This window comes from Schistocerca gregaria, chromosome 1, assembly GCF_023897955.1.
Source record: "Schistocerca gregaria isolate iqSchGreg1 chromosome 1, iqSchGreg1.2, whole genome shotgun sequence".
Taxonomy (NCBI): Eukaryota; Metazoa; Arthropoda; class Insecta; order Orthoptera; family Acrididae; genus Schistocerca; species Schistocerca gregaria.
Genome location: NC_064920.1, coordinates 206,161,594 through 206,183,264, shown reverse-complemented (window position 1 = coordinate 206,183,264; position 21,671 = coordinate 206,161,594). Strand labels below are relative to the sequence as shown.

Genomic DNA, 21,671 nt, shown 5'->3' with positions numbered 1-21,671 from the left:
TAGAGTCCACAAGTTTAACAGAATCTGCCACTTTGATAATAAGTCATCTCAAACTAATCCACTTCTGCTGATAACTTCACACTTATTTCTGAAATATGGTTGTAATAAATTGCCTCTGCTGTTATCACTCAGGTGAAAATTTTCTATCAAGCCATGCAAGGTACAGGTTTACCTAATTTAAGCCAAACAGACATGGCAAATACAGACTCAAGTTTTGGAAAAGCTGGAGATGTGTCATACAAGAGCATTTGGAACACCTCCCCATACATGGTAGCAAGAAGGCTGATCAGAAAATCAGCCACTGGGAGAGTATGTTGTTCTTTGCCCCATGGAGCCATTAATAACCAAGAAAGGAATGTAACAACAGATAACTCCTTCACACTTCTTCAGCTTGCCAAGAAACTTGAACAGAAGAAAATGTTGTTTGTGGAACAATGAACAAAATTTGCCAAAAAATCCCCAACTGAGTAAAGAACAACAATTCTGACTCTTATCCCACTTTGAACTTGGTGGAGATGAAAAGCCAGAGTTGCAAAGGAAGAAGAATAAGAATATCATTATTCTTAACATACTACATCCTATAGTAACTATGAGGGAGAAAGAAAAGAAGCCACTAGAGACTATTACCTTTTATAACACTACAAAGTATGGTGTGGATGTCATTCAAATGATTCATAAATATTCAGCTATGGTTGCTTGCAGGGGGTGACCAATATATGACTTTTACAATATCCTAGATGTGGCATGTGGCATCAATGTATGTGTAGATATTCTACAATCAAAAACAATCTGAAGAGGAAGGCATTCATTCTTCAGCTCAAAAATGAACTCACAAGCACGAATCAACAAAGAGAAGGAGAAGGGCAAGAAAGCTAACTGAATGAAGAAGTGGCTCTAGGAACAGAGAAATCAAAAATCATCAGGAATGTCATACTGGAATGTGCGAAGGAAACTAGGTTAATATCTACGAGAAAAGTAAAACCGTCTGCTGCAGAAAATGTGCATGACAAGAATTAGTAATGTCCATGAAAATTTATTCCTATGTTTGGAAACAAACAAGTGAAATAAATCAAGAAATATTTGGAATTTTATAAATGGGTCACATTCCTGAGCAGATGTGCAAAAGCTTTTTACCCACAACAGTAATCTAAAAGTGTTACAACTCTGAGGTAACGATTTGACTGAAATGTGTATACGCCATATAGAATAACAGAAAATATATAGGTCTTATTTTAATCATGTAGTGGATTTTTAATAAGATTAAAAGTTACTTCCTAGTATGGATCAATAAAAGAAGTGGTAGTATGTGTGCTAGTACCTACTTGACAGGGCACCACTAGAACAGAAAAGTGGCAACACAATAAGAAATAATTAATAACATATATGATGATACACAGTTTACTGAACTTTTGTAACAGTTGGATGCATGGTGCTTGATGTCCTCCACCTAATACAGTGAAATCTAAATAACTTTGCTGTCTCTTGGCAGTTCATGATTTAGTCATTATGACTGAAAGTATTATGCAGACACAAGTAGTTAACTGTTCTTATTGCTCCATAAATAGCGACTGCTAAGTCAGAACTGATGTCTTCTGAATGGAACTCATAGATTCAGATTCTTTCAGATTGCCATTGACCACATACAGTAGAATAGGCTTTTACAATGATAGTAAGGTACAAATATTGATCACATTACATGCAAAAATTAAATATCTTATATACCAATACAATCTTATGATTAATATCAATACTGTCAATATCATAGAACTCTTTTATATGATAACATGGGTTTTTTGCTAGCCAGTCATATAAAGAGTGCAGCCTCATAGATATACAGATTCACCACTGTTAGTAACCTAAGCCTGGTAAAAAGAGAGGGACAGTGTTCTACAGGACCAGCATTACACATCATACAAACAATTTTTTGGGGGGGCTTTTAAGATGTTACTGATATGAGGAGAATGTCCCCATATGAGTAGGCCATATGATATATGTGACTGAAAGAGTCCAAAATGTGCTACACGGAGATAATTATTATTGACCATATCTCTCAGTTTCCACATGAGGTAGGTCACTCTTGAGATTTTTTTTGCAGATTTGGCTTATATGCTCTTCCCAAGTTAGTTTGGCATCAATATGTATTCCTAAGAGCTTGACACTTTTATTTTCTATATTTTTAGATAATCCTAGCAGAAGCTTTTGGGTTTTGTCTGGATTACATACAAGTTTATTGGCTGCAAACCATTTTAATGCAGAGTCAAGAGTTTCTTGTGTAATCTTATCAAGGGTTGGGATGTCATGGTGTGAAGTAAGCAGGGTTGTATCATCTGCATAGCAGATTACAGACTGTGATACAGAATGGGGCAGGTCATTGATAGCCACAATGAACAAGAAGGGGCCAAGGACAGAGCCCTGTGGCACACCTGTACCAATTTCTACTAAGAGGGAATGCTCATTTCTAATTGAGACAAACTGTCTTCTGTTGGTCAAATAGGAAGAAATTATCTTAATGAAGATTTTTGTATACCATAATACTCCAGTTTTGTTAATAATATGTTCAAAGGAATGCAATCAAAAGCTTTACTTAGATCACATAATACAAGTGACACCATCTTCTTATTTTCAAAGGCCGTTAAAGTCTGATCAATAATTTCCAGAACAGCTGCAGTGGTATTTTTACCTAGTCTAAATCCATATTGATTGTTGCAAAGCAGATCATGCTTTTCAAAATAACTGCTTAATTGAAAGTACATGAGTGATTCAATTATTTTTGAAAATATTGGCACAATAGATACGGCTCGGTAGTTTTGGGGGAGTTATTTATCACCCTTTTTGAATACGGGGACAATTTTAGAGATTTTTAGCAAATCTGGGAAAACTCCATTCTCTAAACATCTGTTAAAAATAAAGCTTAGTGGCTTACTTATGAGATGGACTGTTCTTTTAACAACATAATTGGACATCCAGTAACAGTCCATACATTTGGAATTCGATAGTTTAGCAACAGTTTTACAGACTTCATCAGGCGTGATATTGTTCCAGTGAAACAAAAGTCCCTCAGACAGCTGGGGACCAAGCAGATCCCTTGCCGATGTGTCTGTGGCTTTAATTTTGTCTCCGAGTTCTGTGACTGATGTGACAAAGTAGTCATTCAATTCTCCTGGATCCAGCAGAGTTTGACATACTTGGCTGTGAGAATTATCTTGTCTGATAACTTCCCATGCTGCCTTACACTTATTTGGAGCACCTTCTATATACCTTTCACAAGCTGCTTTTTTGGCTTCTCTGAGCTTATCTTTGTAATACTTTTTATTTCTAAGGTAAGCATTGTATACCATATCTCTCTGTTCAGACCCTTGATTGTCCTTGCTTTTATATGTTCTATACAGTATGAGCATATTTTCTCTGATTTCTGCTAGTTCTTTTGCATACCAGTTTATTTTTGTATTTTTACGTTTAACTGAGGACCTAACTTTTATTAACGGGGAACAGGAGTACCATATGTCTCTATATTTTTTAAAGAAAGCTTCAAAATCATTTTCAACTCCTGTTTTTCCTGGATGACACTCATAAACAGGTTCCCAGTTTGTGACCTTTAACTTGTTAATAAATGACATAATGTACTCCTCTCTCTGACCTCTTACCCATGCCACATTAAATTTCCCCCCATGAACCATGGACCTTGCCGTTGGTGGGGAGGCTTGCGTGCCTCAGCGATACAGATGGCCGTACCGTAGGTGCAACCACAACGGAGGGGTATCTGTTGAGAGGCCAGACAAACGTGTGGTTCCTGAAGAGGGGCAGCAGCCTTTTCAGTAGTTGCAGGGGCAACAGTCTGGATGATTGACTGATCTGGCCTTGCAATATTAACCAAAACGGCCTTGCTGTAATGGTACTGCGAACGGCTGAAAGCAAGGGGAAACTACAGCCGTAATTTTTCCCGAGGACATGCAGCTTTACTGTATGATTAAATGATGATGGCATCCTCTTGGGTAAAATATTCCGGAGGTAAAATAGTCCCCCATTCGGATCTCCGGGCGGGGACTACTCAGGAGGATGTCGTTATCAGGAGAAAGAAAACTGGCGTTCTACGGATCGGAGCGTGGAATGTCAGATCCCTTAATCGGGCAGGTAGGTTAGAAAATTTAAAAAGGGAAATGGATAGGTTAAAGTTAGATATAGTGGGAATTAGTGAAGTTCGGTGGCAGGAGGAACAAGACTTCTGGTCAGGTGACTACAGGGTTATAAACACAAAATCAAATAGGGGTAATGCAGGAGTAGGTTTAATAATGAATAGGAAAATAGGAATGCGGGTAAGCTACTACAAACAGCATAGTGAACGCATTATTGTGGCCAAGATAGATACGAAGCCCACACCTACTACAGTAGTACAAGTTTATATGCCAACTAGCTCTGCAGATGATGAAGAAATTGAAGAAATGTACGATGAAATAAAAGAAATTATTCAGATAGTGAAGGGAGACGAAAATTTAATAGTAATGGGTGACTGGAATTCGAGTGTAGGAAAAGGGAGAGAAGGAAACATAGTAGGTGAATATGGATTGGGGCTAAGAAATGAAAGAGGAAGCCGCCTAGTAGAATTTTGCACGGAGCACAACTTAATCATAGCTAACACTTGGTTTAAGAATCATGAAAGAAGGTTGTATACGTGGAAGAACCCTGGAGATACTAAAAGGTATCAGATAGATTATATAATGGTAAGACAGAGATTTAGGAACCAGGTTTTAAGTTGTAAGACATTTCCAGGGGCAGATGTGGACTCTGACCACAATCTATTGGTTATGACCTGTAGATTAAAACTGAAGAAACTGCAAAAATGTGGGAAATTAAGGAGATGGGACCTGGATAAACTGAAAGAACCAGAGGTTGTACAGAGTTTCAGAGAGAGCATAAGGGAACAATTGACAGGAATAGGGGAAAGAAGTACAGTAGAAGAAGAATGGGTAGCTCTGAGGGATGTAGTAGTGAAGGCAGCAGAGGATAAAGTAGGTACAAAGACGAGGGCTGCTAAAAATCCTTGGGTAACAGTAGAAATATTGAATTTAATTGATGAAAGGAGAAAATATAAAAATGCAGTAAATGAAGCAGGCAAAAAGGAATACAAACGTCTGAAAAATGAGATCGACAGGAAGTGCAAAATGGCTAAACAGGGATGGCTAGAGGACAAATGTAAGGATGTAGAAGCTTATCTCACTAGGGGTAAGATAGATACTGCCTACAGGAAAATTAAAGAGACCTTTGGAGAGAAGAGAACCACGTGTATGAATATCAAGAGCTCAGATGGCAGCCCAGTTCTAAGCAAACAAGGGAAGGCAGAAAGGTGGAAGGAGTATATAGAAGGTTTATACAAGGGCGATGTACTTGAGGACAATATTATGGAAATAGAAGAGGATGTAGATGAAGACGAAATGGGAGATACGATACTGCGTGAAGAGTTTGACAGAGCACTGAAAGACCTGAGTCGAAACAAGGCCCCCGGAGTAGACAACATTCCATTAGAACTACTGACGGCCTTGGGAGAGCCAGTCATGACAAAACTCTACCAGCTGGTGAGCAAGATGTATGAGACAGGCGAAATACCCTCAGACTTCAAGAAGAATATAATAATTCCAATCCCAAAGAAAGCAGGTGCTGACAGATGTGAAAATTACCGAACTATCAGTTTAATAAGCCACGGCTGCAAAATACTAACGCGAATTCTTTACAGACGAATGGAAAAACTGGTAGATGCAGACCTCGGGGAGGATCAGTTTGGATTCCGTCGAAATGTTGGAACACGTGAGGCAATACTGACCTTACGACTTATCTTAGAAGAAAGATTAAGAAAAGGCAAACCTACGTTTCTAGCATTTGTAGACTTAGAGAAAGCTTTTGACAATGTTGACTGGAATACTCTTTTTCAAATTCTAAAGGTGGCAGGGGTAAAATACAGGGAGCGAAAGGCTATTTATAATTTGTACAGAAACCAGATGGCAGTAATAAGAGTCGAGGGGCATGAAAGGGAAGCAGTGGTTGGGAAAGGAGTGAGACAGGGTTGTAGCCTCTCCCCGATGTTATTCAATCTGTATATTGAGCAAGCAGTAAAGGAAACAAAAGAAAAATTTGGAGTAGGTATTAAAATTCATGGAGACGAAGTAAAAACTTTGAGGTTCGCCGATGACATTGTAATTCTGTCAGAGACGGCAAAGGACTTGGAAGAGCAGTTGAACGGAATGGACAGTGTCTTGAAAGGAGGATATAAGATGAACATTAACAAAAGCAAAACGAGGATAATGGAATGTAGTCAAATTAAATCGGGTGATGCTGAGGAAATTAGATTAGGAAATGAGACACTTAAAGTAGTAAAGGAGTTTTGCTATTTAGGAAGTAAAGTAACTGATGATGGTCGAAGTAGAGAGGATATAAAATGTAGACTGGCAATGGCAAGGAAAGCGTTTCTGAAGAAGAGAAATTTGTTAACATCGAATATAGATTTATGTATCAGGAAGTCGTTTCTGAAAGTATTTGTTTGGAGTGTAGCCATGTATGGAAGTGAAACATGGACGATAACTAGTTTGGACAAGAAGAGAATAGAAGCTTTCGAAATGTGGTGCTACAGAAGAATACTGAAGATAAGGTGGATAGATCACGTATCTAATGAGGAGGTATTGAATAGGATTGGGGAGAAGAGAAGTTTGTGGCACAACTTGACTAGAAGAAGGGATCGGTTGGTAGGACATGTTTTGAGGCATCAAGGGATCACAAATTTAGCATTGGAGGGCAGCGTGGAGGGTAAAAATCGTAGAGGGAGACCGAGAGATGAGTACACTAAGCAGATTCAGAAGGATGTAGGTTGCAGTAGGTACTGGGAGATGAAGCAGCTTGCGCAGGATAGAGTAGCATGGAGAGCTGCATCAAACCAGTCTCAGGACTGAAGACAACAACAACACAACAAGATGGTTTATAATGGTAAAGTGTTAAAAGCAATGGATCATGATCTGCAAAAGCACCATCAGCCAAGCTAACCACATATTCCTCTCTATTCAAATTAACAATAATATTGTCTAGGCATGCATCATTACGAGTAGGACACTTGTTCGTGCAGTGCAAGTTTAAAGATCTTAATATATTAAAAAATGTTCTGGAGTCTTGTTGTCTTGCATTTCCCGTTTCAATATTAAAATCACCACAAATAACAATCTTTGTTTTAAACTTTAAAAGTTTCATAACTACTAGTTCAAATTGCTCAAAGAAAACATTTATGCCTCCATTTGGAGACCTATACAGGCTAACAATTATTATGTTTTCTTCAGTCAGTCTTATACAGCTAAACTCAGCATATACTTCTGAACAATACGGCGTTATATCTAATTTTGAAAATTTTTGGCCATGCTTGATATAAATTCCAGCACCCCCATTTTTTCTGTTTTTCCTGCACATTATATCAGCTAAAACATATCCTAGAACTGAACTGTGATCTGTAATATAATTGCAGCAAATGCTGGCATTGTAGGAAGGGTCAGGAACTGAGTGAATGTTGACAGCATACTGTCGTTTGTTGGAGTTGGTGGAAGAATGTCCATTGGTGCCAGAATTAGATGGGACTGAAACAGTCCATTGTGTGACAGCTGGCAACACTATTGGCAGATGGATATGACATGCTGATGGATGTGGTGCAGAAGCAGAGTGTAGTCCTAGTTACTAAATGCTAGGCGAGTGGCTGCACATGTGTAATGGCCATCTCTCGTGATATTGCTGTGCACCTCTTGATATGTACACAGCAACAAGTATTGTTCAGTTAAGCTGCACTAGCATTATTACTGGTGAATTCATACAAGAATTAATAGAAATGATTGACTGTCTGTAAAACCAATACACAATAACTTATTATAGCAATCAAGACACTAAGGAATTATGACATGTAGCTGCTAGTGAACATTGATTTACATCAGTGGGGAAGCTGAAAATTTGTGCTGCACTAGGATTTGAACTGTGGTCTTTTGCTCATTAGGCAAAAAATCTCTGACCACTGAGCCATCCAGACACAGTGATCATCGCAACTGCACAGACTACCCTTGCACATCCCCCATCAGACCCACATTCTCAACTTATCCACACATCACTGATGTAGTGCCCTTACACAGGACTGCTTCTCTCGCTGCTGCAGTCATTCTAAATTTCTCTCCATGCAATTTAATTTGTGGGCTGATTAGTGGAAAGTGCTTTACTAACTAATGACTCTCACTGCTGAAAGGAGCTGACATGTGGCAAGATAGCCAATTTCTCTTTCTGATCCCTACTTATAATTTTTACTTCAACTGGTCTCCCATAAGTTTATTTTCCATATACAGGGTGGTCCATTGATTGTGACTGGATCAAATATCTCATGAAATAAGCATCAAATGAAAAAACTACAAAGAACAAAACTTGTCTAGCTTGAAGGGTGAAACCAGATTGTGCTATGGTTGGCCCACTAGATGGCACTGCAATAGTTCAAACGGATATCAATTGCATTTTTTAAAATTAGGAACCCCCATTTTTTATTACATATTCATGTAGTACGTAAAGAAATATGAATGTTTTAGTTGGACCACTTTTTTCACTTTGTGATAGGTGGTGCTGTAATAGTCACAAACATATTGCTCACAATTTTAGACGAACAGTTGGTAACAGGTAGGTTTTTTAAATTAAAATACAGAATGTAGGTACGTTTGAATATTTTATTTTGGTTGTTCCAATCTGATAGATGTATCTTTGTGAGTTTATCACTTCTGAGAATGCATGCTGTTACAGCGTGATTACCGGTAAATACCACATTAATGGAATAAATGCTCAAAATCATGTCCGTCAACGTGTAATGACATTAATCTCAACAGTGAGTAGTTTACCTTCTGTAATGTTCACATATGCTTTGACAATGCACTGATGCATGTTGCCAGGTGTTGTCGGTGGAGCACAATAGCAAATATCCTTTAACTTTCCCCACAGAAAGAAATCCAGGGATGTCAGATCCAGTGAAAATGTGGGCCATGGTATGGTTCTTTGACAACCAATCCACCTGTCATGAAATATGCTATTTAATAGTGCTTCACTGCATGCAAGCTATGTGCCGGACATCCATCATGTTGGTAGTAAATTGCCATTCTGTCATGCAGTGAAAAATCTTGTAGTATCATTGGTAGAACATTATGTAGGAAATCGGTATACATTGCACCATTTAGATTGCCATCGATAAAATGGGGGCCAATATCATTCCTCTCATAATGCCACACCATACATTAACCCGCGAAGATCGCCAACTTTCCACTTGTTGCAGCCATCGTGGATTTTCCGTTGCCCAATAGTGCGTATTACACCGGTTTACATTACTGCTATTGGTGAAGGATGCTTCTTTGCTAAATAGAACAGGTGCAAAAAATCTGCCATCATTCCATAATTTCACTTGTACCCAGTGGCAGAACTGTACATGATGTTCAAAGTCATTGCCATGCAATTCCTGGTGCATATAAATATGGTACGCGTGCAATCGATGTTGATGTAGCATTCTCGACATCAACGTTTTTGAGATTCCCGATTCTCGTGCAGTTTGTCTGCTACTGATGTGCGGATTAGCCTCGACAGCAGCTATAACACCTACTTGGGCATCATAATTTGTTGCAGGTCATGGCTTACATTTCACATGTGGCTGATCACTTCCTTAAATAACAAAACTATTCAGCGAATGGTCCAGACACTTGGATGATGTTGTCCAGGATACCAAGCAGCATACACAGCACACACCTATTGGGCATTTTGATCACAATACCCATACATCAACACAATATCGACCTTTTCCGCAATTGGTAAATGGTCCATTTTAATGTGGGTAATGTATCATGAAGCAAATACCGTCCATACTGGCGGAATGTTACGTGACACCACGTACTTATGTGTTTGTGACTATTACAGCACCATCTGTCACAAAGCGAAGAAAGTGGTCCAACTAAAACATTCATATTTCTTTACGTACTATACGAATATGTAATAAAAATGGGGGTTCCTATTTAAAAAATGCAGTTGATATCAGTTTGACCTATGGCAGTGTCATCTAGCGGGCTAACCATAGCGTCATCTAGTGTCCCCCTTCAAGCTAGACGAGTTTCGTTCTTAGTTTTTTGGTTTGATGCTTATTTCGTGAGATATTTGGCCTGGTCACTATCAATGGACCACCCTATATATTAATTTTGCGATTATACATTAAAATCAAAGAGGTGCAGTATTTCTGTACATCTTAGTTTGTATCAAGAAAACTGTTCCTCAATACATTTCGTCCATATTAGGGAGATTTCAAAGATTTCACTTGCAGTTTTTTTGATAAATATGGAGTCTTTGTCTTTAATCTCAAGGCAAAAAAATGAGATCGTAAACTGAACACTTAAACCCCTCCCATATCTCTTGAGACAAACGAAAGTCTGAAACAGTACCAGAGAAGGAAAGTTGCTACTCACTATATAGCGGATATGCTGAGTCGTAATAGGCACAATAAAACGATTCACACCCTTATAGCTTTTGGCGATTAAGGCCTTTGTCAGCAGTAGACGCACACACACACACACACACACACACACACACACACACACACACACACACACACACACACACCACAAACACTCAAGCTAATGCAACTTGCACACATGTCTGCAGTCTCAGAGAGCTGGTGTAGTTTCAGCTCTCTGAGACTGCAGACGTGTGTGTGTGTGTGTGTGTGTGTGTGTGTGTGTGTGTGTGTGTGTGTGTGTGTGTTTGTGTGTGTGTGTGTGTGTGTCTACTGCTGACAAAAGCCCTAATGGCTGGCCAAAAGCTATAAGGGTGTGAATCTTTTTATTGTGCCTATCACGACTCAGCATCTCCGCTATATGGTGAGTAGCAATTTCCTTCTCTGGTATTGTTACATTCCATCCTGGATTTTCCATTGTTTAAAAGTATGAAATAGTATGCATTTGAAAATTGTTTGTTAAAATGCTTAATGTTTCAGTTTACAGCTGGTGCTCACATCATTACAAAATCAACTGCATACTCTCATTTATGACAGGTATCAGAATTCATCGCATATATACAGGAACAAGCATTTTATATGAAGACTGATCATGTCCTTGTCACAATGGGAGGAGATTTCCATTATCAGGAAGCTGCATCTTGGTTTGTCAGTCTGGACAAGTTAATAAAGTAAGCCGCAATTATATGTCAATTAAAATCTAATGATTTATAAATAAGATCGATATTTACAGCAATAATAAATTTAAAATAAAAGTTACTGTTAAGCTAAAGAAATTATAGAATATTCAGATTATTGAAATGAAACTTTCATATTACATATGTGTTAAGGTGCTAAATTTGATCACTTGAGTAGTATTTTATAAAATACCATTTGATTACACACAATGTTAATACAGTCTATGAGCTAGAATTTAAAACAAAGCATTACCAAATTTGATAATGGAAAATATTAGACACGTTTATCTGCAGTTGCATATTAAGATGTTAATTTGGCAAGACAACTACAGTCATATGATTCTTTCAGATACTTTTTCACACAGGTATCCACATGAGACATACATATTTATTTATAGTTGAGTCAGCACAAGTTGATTTCTAATAGTTGTAGTGGGCTGGGTACGGCAGCTTTGCGGGTCTACCTTTCCAACAATGCAATGTGATTTTGTAAACACCTCTATGACAATGCCTCAGTGTTGTTACATTTCTTTAGAAGGCTACTGTTTTCAACTGCAGCTATTAGTGCTTTGTATTTGAAAACTGATAACTGTGTTGCGAGCAGTGAGGGGTCTTCTTAAGCTGTCTCTATTATAATTTACTCTCATTTAAACATATAATTTTGTTGTTTTACTCAGTTTTTTTATCACCCTTGGAAATTTGTGCTGCCCTGCAGACTCTTCTGTGGACAGTTTATTAGTTGAATACCTGAGAACTGACAGCCCTTTTTATGTATTTTTCCTGTTGTGGGGGTGTACTTTCCAGCAAGTGTGTAGCTACTGTCTCATGTGAATGGACATCTCTGTTTATTTCTGGTACTGTGCCGTAGAATATTTTATTAATAAATACAATTCTCATACATGGGAGTGCTAACTTTTTGGAATTCATTTCAGCTTCATTCAGTTTCTTGTCTCCACCCCCCCACTTCCCTTTTTTTAATTGAATGTGTTACAGATAACTTTTGCTGCAATACAATAATTTTTGTAATTCTCATGAGACCATAATTTTGCAGCACATGTAGAAATTTTGACCAAATATCTACATATATGGCTTATAGAATGGGAAAATATACTATGGATGCAAATTAATAATTATTATTGAGACATACATCACTAAGCACAATTTAGAAATACAGTATATTCTGTTTTAATAATAAGACAATAAATGCAAAAGGACATCCAATATATGGGGATAGAATAACAGCAACAGAAAAAATGTAGATGACTTACATAACTTTAACATTTTGTGTAAATGGTAAGACTACAGTCTTTTCCTGTAAGATTCAGCAATCATTTATTGTATCTAAGGCAAGCAATCACTTGTGCTGTGAAAGCTGGGTAATTGAAGACATTTCAGAACTGCCTCCTGGAAAATTGTTATGTTCTTAACTGCTTTTGTGCAATCATAAAGTTTGTTACATAGCCTACTGCCCACAATGTATGTATGTTTTTGTGTGGTGGGTTTATTTACTCTTGTGTGGAAATTGTTACATATTTTTGTGTTGTCTGGTGCAGATCTGAATTAATTCTCATTTTATCAGCATTTAATTTTATGTTAATTGTTCTTTTTTTAATACAGAGGTGAGACAAAAAAATGTCAGTCTGAAAAAATAAATTTTTGGTGGATGATTATCTGTTAACTTTTTTGTAATTTCTCTCACAACCAGTTTTTGTAAGTTGAAAACTGTTTCGAGATTTGTTTTACTGTGCCCATAGAATGTGATCCCATACATAACTGAAGAGTGTAAATATGAAGCACATGCAGGTCTGGCATATTTTGTGCTGCACATATTTACTCTTAAACATAAAGCAAAACAAACTGTAGTAGTAGCCTTCATCTTTATTTGGTAGTTATTGGTACTAACAATGAGCTGATAGGGGGACTGGGGGTGTTTGAGGATATGACACAGGAAATTTGTTTGTGGATTACCCGTAGGGGGTATTGTTAATCAGTGAATGCCTCCATGAGGCCTTCAGAATACTTGGGAAGGGAGTTCTCATCACTGCAGCTACATTGTCCATGGGTAGCTATTTTGTATGGGATAGATTTTTTGTTGTGTAATCAATGGCAACTGTCAAAATGCAGGTACTGTTACTAGTTAATGGATTTAATTTGGACAGAGGTGAGGATGGAGCCATCAGAGAGCTGGAAGTCAACATCAGGAACATGGCACATTGGGCTGAGGAGGACAAGGCAAAACAGGTGGAAGGGGAGGTGTTGAGGTTCTGAAGGAAGGTGGATAAGGTGTCCTAGCTCTGAGTCCAGACTATGAAGATATCTTCACTCTATCTGTACCAGACTATGGGTTGAGAGTTCTTGGAGGCCGAAACGTTTCCACTTGATGAACCATAAATAGGTTGGCATAGGAGGGTGCCATGTATGTGTGCCATTGGCTGTGCCATGGAATTGTTCTTGTCAGAGGAAAAGTGACTGTGAGTCAGGATATAGTTGTTAAGGTGTATAAGGGATAAGTTGGAGGGTTTGAAGGACATTGGCAGGGATAGTGTTTAATACTAACAAGGCCATAGGCATTACAGATTTTGGTGTATAGTGAGGTGGCATCAACAGTGATAAGTAGGGATAAGGGAGGTAAAGGAGGTAAAGGGGTGGGAAAGGTAGAAAGTCAGTGAAGGAAGTGGTTAGTACCTTTGATGTGGGAGGCTAGGTTTCAGGTAATTGCTGGTCAACTAGAGTCAAAATTCTTTCAGTGGGAGCACTATAGCGAGCTATAATGGGATGTCCCTGAGTGTTGAATTTGTGGATTTTGGGGAGCATACAGAAGGTGGGTGTGTGGGGTGTTGTTGAGTTACGAAGGGAGATGGACTCATGGGAGAGATTCTGGGAAGGGCCTGTGGACTTCAGTAGGGACTGGAGGATATGTTGGACTTCTGGGATGGGATCACTCTGGCAGAGCTTGCAGGTGGAGGTATGAGACAGTTGGTGGAGGCCTTCCATCAGGTAGCCACTGTGACTCATCACAACAGTGACTGAGCTTTTGTCTGCATGGAGGATAAATAGGTCAGGATCTGTTTTCAGGTTCTAGATGATTGTGCTTTCTTCTGCTGAAAGGTCAATGTTCTTAGGAAGGGACTTGGGGAAGTATTGTGAGGTCAAGTTGGAGGTAAGGAATTCCTGGAAGGTGACCAGGAGGTGATTAGTTGGTTGTGGAGGAGCTTCACAGTTGGAGGCTAGTATGAATCAGGAGAGGCAACGTTCACTGTTGGGATTAAGTTGCCTTTGATTGTTGATGAACAAATGTTTCCATTATGGGAACTGGGAGAAGGAGAGTAGGTTTTTGACAACATGGCTGAACTTGGGTGTAGGGCTGAATGTAAGGCCTTTGACTAGGACTGAAACATCAATGGCACTGAGGTTTTTGGTGGAAAGGTTAACAACTGTGTTCAGAATTTACTTGGGTTACTGGGTTCTGTGAAAGCGGTCGCATTGTATACCAGCCCTGCTGCAAACACTGCACAGCCTTTTATGTTGGTATGACTACCAACCAGCTGTCCAGCAGCATGGATGACCACTACCAAATTTGACTAGGACTGAAACATCAATGGCACTGAGGTTTTTGGTGGAAAGGTTAACAACTGTGTTCAGAATTTACTTGGGTTACTGGGTTCTGTGAAAGCGGTCGCATTGTATACCAGCCCTGGTGCAAACACTGCACAGCCTTTTATGTTGGTATGACTACCAACCAGCTGTCCAGCAGGATGGTTGACCACCACCAAATTTGTCTAGGACTGAAAACATCAATGGCACTGAGGTTTTTGGTGGAAAGGTTAACAACTGTGTTCAGAATTTACTTGGGTTACTGGGTTCTGTGAAAGCAGTCGCATTGTATACCAGCTCTGCTGCAAACACTGCACAGCCTTTTATGTTGGTATGACTACCAACCAGCTGTCCAGCAGGATGGATGACCACCACCAAATTGTTTCCAACAACAACATTGACCACCTGGTGGTACAACAAGCAGCTGCTCACAAAGTGCTCAATTTCAATGGTTGCTTCACATCCCTGGCCATCTGGATCCTTCCTGCAACCACCAGCTTCTGTGAACTATACAGATTGAAATTATCCTTACAATACATCCTCGTATCTCATAATTGTCCTGACTTCACTCTCAGGTCTCTGTACCCTCCACCCAACAGTGTATCCTTCCTCCATTCTGTGACCTCTCCCAGTTTATATCCCCACATTGCCTTCAGTGTGTGCCACTCCCCACTGACCCCTACAATTGTGCATTACATGCCTTGCTAACACAACTGCCATCACTCCCTCTCACATTCCTAGCCGAGAAACTGCCCGCCTCCCTCTGAGCCGCTAGCCACTCACTCCCAGTCCCTTTCCCTGCCTCCCTCTCCCTCTACCCACCCTACCCGATCCTAGCCCCACCACAATTAGCCAATTAGCACATCTGGGTTGCAACTTCAGATGGGACATACACAGTTTAATGGAGCAGCACCTACCAGTCTGAGGTGGTATAAGTATGTATGGCACGTTACACTACTGCCAGATTAATGCGGCATGCTTCACTTTTTGCCATGTGCATGTTTTCGCTATTGACAGTTTACAAATGTTTCTGCTATGGTTGTACAGTTGTAGCCAGGAAAATGAGAAACAGTTCTGAGTTTGACATTCAATTTTCTTGGTGTAGTGGGAAAATATCCATTATTCACGATCACAACAGTGCTGAACACAGCACTGGAAAGCTCAAAATAAAGTGTGGGCTTGGATTGCTTGTGAAATATTATACACAGATGCAGTAATTGGAATTCATTTAATTTGTTTGCAGAAGAGAAATAAGATATAGAATTAAATAGAATGATGTAAAGTTCTTTTCTATAAAATGTGTCTGCAAATTGCTTCACTGATTTGCTGGATCTAAAATAATATCAGATCCTTTCAGTATGTAGCAACATACATCCTTTGTTCTGAGAAGACAATTCTTCATTTGGGCTATTGACAGAAACTACATGATAGATTACTCAATCCACAGCATTGTTTGTGGTTTGATGTTGGTTTTCTGGTTTTTGATGTGATTTCACAGTAGGATGATCCACTCTGCACTGCACAGATGATTTAAAATATATGCCAACATGAATCTGTATAAAGTTCTGAAACAAACAACTACTTTGAACTATTATATCAATTTTATTCATGTCACAATTTATTTAAGTATCCAACAACTGATTCTTTGACACTAACTTACCAAAGGAACATTATACGGACCTTCTTCCCATGTATGATGAGTACTTTAGTATACACCCCTCATTAGTTAATTGTCTGTAAGTATATAGTCTCGTTTCATGTTTTGTGAGAGGAAAAGCAGTCTTCTTCCAGCAAAAGTTTATGTTTCAGAAGCAGATGTTCCACGAGTGGGAGGATGGCTCCTAACAATGCTTTACCGAAACAACTGTCTTTATATTCTCCCATCACTCTTGTGGTCATTCTCCCTATGTCAACTGATAAAAAAAAAATCTGTCTGTCTCTAACTAGCCAATGGGTCAGAATTAAAAATATTGATCCATATGTAGCAGGAACTTTAAGTCTGGTGCACTTTCTGTCAGAGCTACCTATACAATTCAATAGTTTTTGTAATGTCTCATAATGATCAGCTGTTTTCTCCCAAAGTTATTGTGTTGATGTTGGTAAATATTTAGGTTACAGATTTTCTAATAATGCCTTTGAGTGGTAGTGTGCCCTCAGAAAAAATATAAGAAAAGCAGGATAAATATTTAACTCTTTAAACAACTGAAGGCTAACAATGTGAACCCACCATAGCTCACTCTCACAAAGTCAAAACTGCAGTGTAGAAGAAGGATGCAAATAAAGACACACCAATTTTGCCTTAAGTGCCAACATGTAATAGTTTCCAACAATATCACAGTCAAAGTTTCAACACAACTTCATCAGGCCACTTGCCCAGTATCAAACACTGTGAGTTGGTAACATGGTGGGTAAGACTTTCATTTTGAATTTCTGCACCCAGTGTCCAACAAAATCTGATATTTCTCTTTCATTTATTTTTTGTTGTCATGGAATCATGTGACATATTTTTTGAGTCATCATAAAATAAAATGAAATGACTGACTAAAGTATTTCAAATGGTATTAAGAATACAGTTTATCATCACAAATCTCATGTAACCTTTGGCATTAACAGTAACTGAAAATGAAAAACATATAAATTTTAGTTATTTAAATTTTTGCTTTTGTTTTTAGTTTTATACTTCAGGAGAACAAATGCATTTCCCATGGTGATAACCATCACAAAAACATTAAAAGCGTAAAAGTTAGGAGCACCATGAGCAACGTCTAATGGCACATATTGTGAATATCATTAGGAAAAGCAATGTCATTAATATTGCTAAATACTTTGTGATCTGGCAATAATTTCACACCAAACCACCAGTCATATTGATGCATTTATTTGAAAGCTGTAGCCCCAACTGAACATAATTCTTCACCTTTTGGTAAAAGTATATGTCATGTGGTAGACAAAATGGCATAAACTTCACTGGAATTACTTCTAATGAATACTTTGGTATTCTGATTTCATCAACAAAGAATTCATCACACAAGGAGCCTGCAATGCTGGAATCTATATGTTTTCCATTTTCAGTTGCTGTTAATTAGACCTTTGATGTTAAAATATATGTTTTTAATAAGACTTAAGTACTTATTCCTTTTCTCAATGATTCAATTATTTCCACAATGTCACAAAAATATTGATGTCACATACTTCCACAACAAGAAACAATAAAGAAAAAACAACAACATAAACTGTATTTGAACATGGGTCACAAAAATGCAAATCTGCACTCTTAATCACTACACTACCACCCCACTCTGTTGCACACTGTGCAAGAAAACCAATAAGGTAGCATACAAACTGTAATTAGCACTCTCTTGGAATCTATTGAGTTTAGGCACACAATCTACAATATAAAATTTGCAGTACACCTTCAATAAGCCACAATAGGTGTCCCTTTATTTTGCTCTGCAAATTTTCATCTGTGTCAGAGAGGGACCTATGACGGGTTCCCCTCATGAGTTCACATGAGTAGAATGTTTGTGGAATGTCAGGTGCGTGATAAAGTTTTGAGTAACTCCTATATTTGGTTGATTGTTGACATGACACTTTACCAGTTTCACTTATAAAATAATTAGACATTCCATCTCTGTTTCTTAATGATGACACTTTTTTACAGCTTTCATCCAATTTTGTCATAGTTTTAAAAGCTTAAACAGTAAATGTGTCTTTCAGTTGGTGACATCCAGAACACAGTACATTTTACTTACATCAATACAAAAATCCCACTTCACATTCATTGCTAGCTGCAGTGCAAGACATATGTTAAATAATACATGAGGAAAAATGGTTATTGCATGTTTTGTAAATGAAACCGTTAATGCAGACAAGAAAAATTGATGAATGCAGTATATAGCTAACTTTGCTGCTGAATCTGTGAGTCTGTAATTCTAGTTTCAAAATGAAAATAACTCCTAATGCAGTGTTAACTTAAAATGTGACTGCAACTGATTTCATAAACCTCATATGTAAGAGAAACAAGAGTCACAACTCTGTACAGCCCATGGGCATAATGTTGAGCATGGTGCCAACTTAAAATGTGACTGCAAGTGATTTCATGACCACATATGAAAGAGAAGCAAGAGCCACAACTTCACACAGTGCATGGTTACAATGTTGGGTGTGGTGCATCATAGTTTGTTGTGACCAAATATGAAAATACGTCTCTTATTTGCTCAGAACTGGAAAGAGATATGTCTCTTGTTCCAGTGTTAAAAACAGTTTCAATATATTGGCTTCATTCTGTATGCAGAAATGTGTGACTTAAAATGCACCAAAAGTAAACTAATCAGGGGCTCTGTTTTTCACTGCAAACTTCTAAAAATGACTTGTGGTACTTGCTTAATTTTGAAAAATCAAAATGATTATAAGCAATATTGAAAAGACTGTCAGCACATTGTCAAGCTTTGACATCAGCTAGAAGATGTGAAAGAACCAAAATTATTTATGTACTAGTTCCCTCAAAACTGAATTTGAAAGATTGCATAGTGTAGAACATGCATGAAACCCAGAAGAGTGATCTTGATTTTTTATGTAAAAACTAGAAGCTTTACTGAGAAATTAACTACAAAGGTAGATGTAGCTTTGTTTCTTCTGCACAAAACATTAATTAATTTGACTAGAGACAGAACATTTTCATCATGCAAGAAAGACGTGGTGCCACATACTTCTATTGTTGCCAAGTTGCACACACATCCTACCACTGCTATGTATCTGCTACGTCATGCATCATGTCAGTTGCTGTGCTACACTGGTGGGTGTTCTGCCTGAGAGGGCATTAAGGAATTTTATGTTGCCTATTTTTGTACTCCACTGAAGATTACATTGATAATAATTGTTAAAACCAATGTACTGAGTAATTTACACAGACTTGGTATACTGCCTGCTGAAAGCTTTTTACTAGCTACTTCAGCATCAGATCACACAAATTGCATCAATACTGGTTTCAACTTATTAGCAAATCATCTGATGATGACTGTCAGTAATTAGATTTGTACTGTTATTTTATAAATCAAGTAATTTTAAAGTATAGCTCTTACATATTCTCCAGAGAGTTCTCTTGCAGGAGTATGATTTATGTAATGCATATAAATCAGAAAATGAAACTATTGTTTTTTATGTAAATAATGTGACAAAGAAATAGGTTAAATATTTCTGCAAACATATGCATATGTGATAATATTATTTTTAGGTATGTGAATGAACAGCAGGCACAAGGAAGTACATTACATGTATTATACTCAACACCATCATGCTACCTAAAGGCTGTGAACGATGCAAATGAAGTATGGGAACTGAAAGAAGATGATTTCTTTCCTTATGCCAGTGATTCCCATGAGTATTGGACAGGCTATTTCACATCAAGGCCAACTAGCAAGTATTTTGAGAGAAAAGGAAATAATTTTCTTCAGGTAATTACAAGTACAGCTTGAAAGATAATTTTGAAAATTACTCCAATATTGTAAAATGTTGCAACAATACTGGTAAAAAATAAATACCTCTTACATAAAACAAAACTGTTTCAGATATGCAAACAGCTGTATGCTTTAGCAGATGTTGAAGACACATACAGTGAGGACTTACAGAAATTACAAGAAATAATGGGAGTTTATCAGCATCATGATGCCATTACAGGGACAGAAAAACAGAATGTGTGTGATGATTACAATCTCATGCTTTATGATGGATTTCAGCATTGTGGAAAAATTATTGACAGGGCTTTAAAGTAAGTAATACTGTAGCTTGAAATTCTGTACTAAAAAAGTGAATGGTTAGAGAAGAAAATTTATAATGTAGAAGTGACAAAGAACAGATAACAAAACAGACCTTTGTTGTAATGAAAGTACATTGGCATATAACTAATCTACTACCATTTCTCTTTACAGTAAGATATCTGCAAGAGGTGACTCCACACTTTCATTCTCATCATGCCTCCTCAGCAACATAAGTCAGTGTGATATATCTGAGACTTCATTGAATTTTGTAGTGACAGTATATAATCCTTTAAGCCAAGCAACATCCTACTATGTCCGTATTCCTGTGCAAGATGGTACATATTCTGTGAAAGATGGAAATGGTAAGTAACAATGAGGCTAGTTCTTTTGATTATTATCCCACTGTTAGAGAGCTAGGGACAATGATAAATTTTATTCAGTTGACATGTGACACATTTCCACTTAAGTCATAATTTGTGTTAATATACTTTGGAGAAACCAGTGGTTGCACCTGCCTGTTAAGTGTGTGTGTGTGAGGGAGGGGGGGGGGGGGGGGGGCAGTCAGCAGGGAGAGAGGAGGGGTTTGAGAGAGGTGATGCAGCGGGGGAGAGTTGGAGAAAAAAAGGGAGAGAGAGTGAACATAGTTAACTATAAACCTCAGTATTAAAAAAAAGAAAGTAAGGAAAAATGCTAACTTAAGATAATTATGTAAAGAGTCAGCATGTTACAACATTTTGCCTGAGAAAACTTTACTATAACTGTAAAGACTGACTTGTTCCACATCAGTGTGGGAAGTCACTATTATGATTCATGAAATGTAAAAATAAATAATCCCCATAGGATGGTATTTATGGAACATGGTGTTTGAAAAAATTATTTGATGTTCATCTTTTTTCTGTTGAGAGATCATCGTCACGAAAGAGTACAAAAGCCTAGTAACCACTATATTCAAAGAAGATCTAGATTGTTTAACTTCAAATGGTCTGTCCCTCAATGTTAACAAGACTCATTTCATTTCATTTCAAACAGGGGAAAATCTGCATACTTTGAATATTTCCGTTCTCTTATGACATATGGCACCGTGTGCTGGGGAAACCAGATGTGAGCAAA

General features: G+C 37.9%; 1 protein-coding gene across 1 annotated transcript in view; it reads left to right on the top strand.

The window, feature by feature from the left end:
• Positions 1–21,671, top strand: part of LOC126336947 (lysosomal alpha-mannosidase-like) — a 118,430-nt gene that overhangs the window by 74,751 nt on the left and 22,008 nt on the right. Inside the window, exons 7-10 of the mRNA XM_050001136.1 lie at positions 11,072–11,205; positions 20,039–20,258; positions 20,373–20,572; positions 20,733–20,923. Coding sequence (XP_049857093.1) covers positions 11,072–11,205; positions 20,039–20,258; positions 20,373–20,572; positions 20,733–20,923 — 745 coding nt within the window. The remainder of the gene's footprint in view (positions 1–11,071; positions 11,206–20,038; positions 20,259–20,372; positions 20,573–20,732; positions 20,924–21,671) is intronic.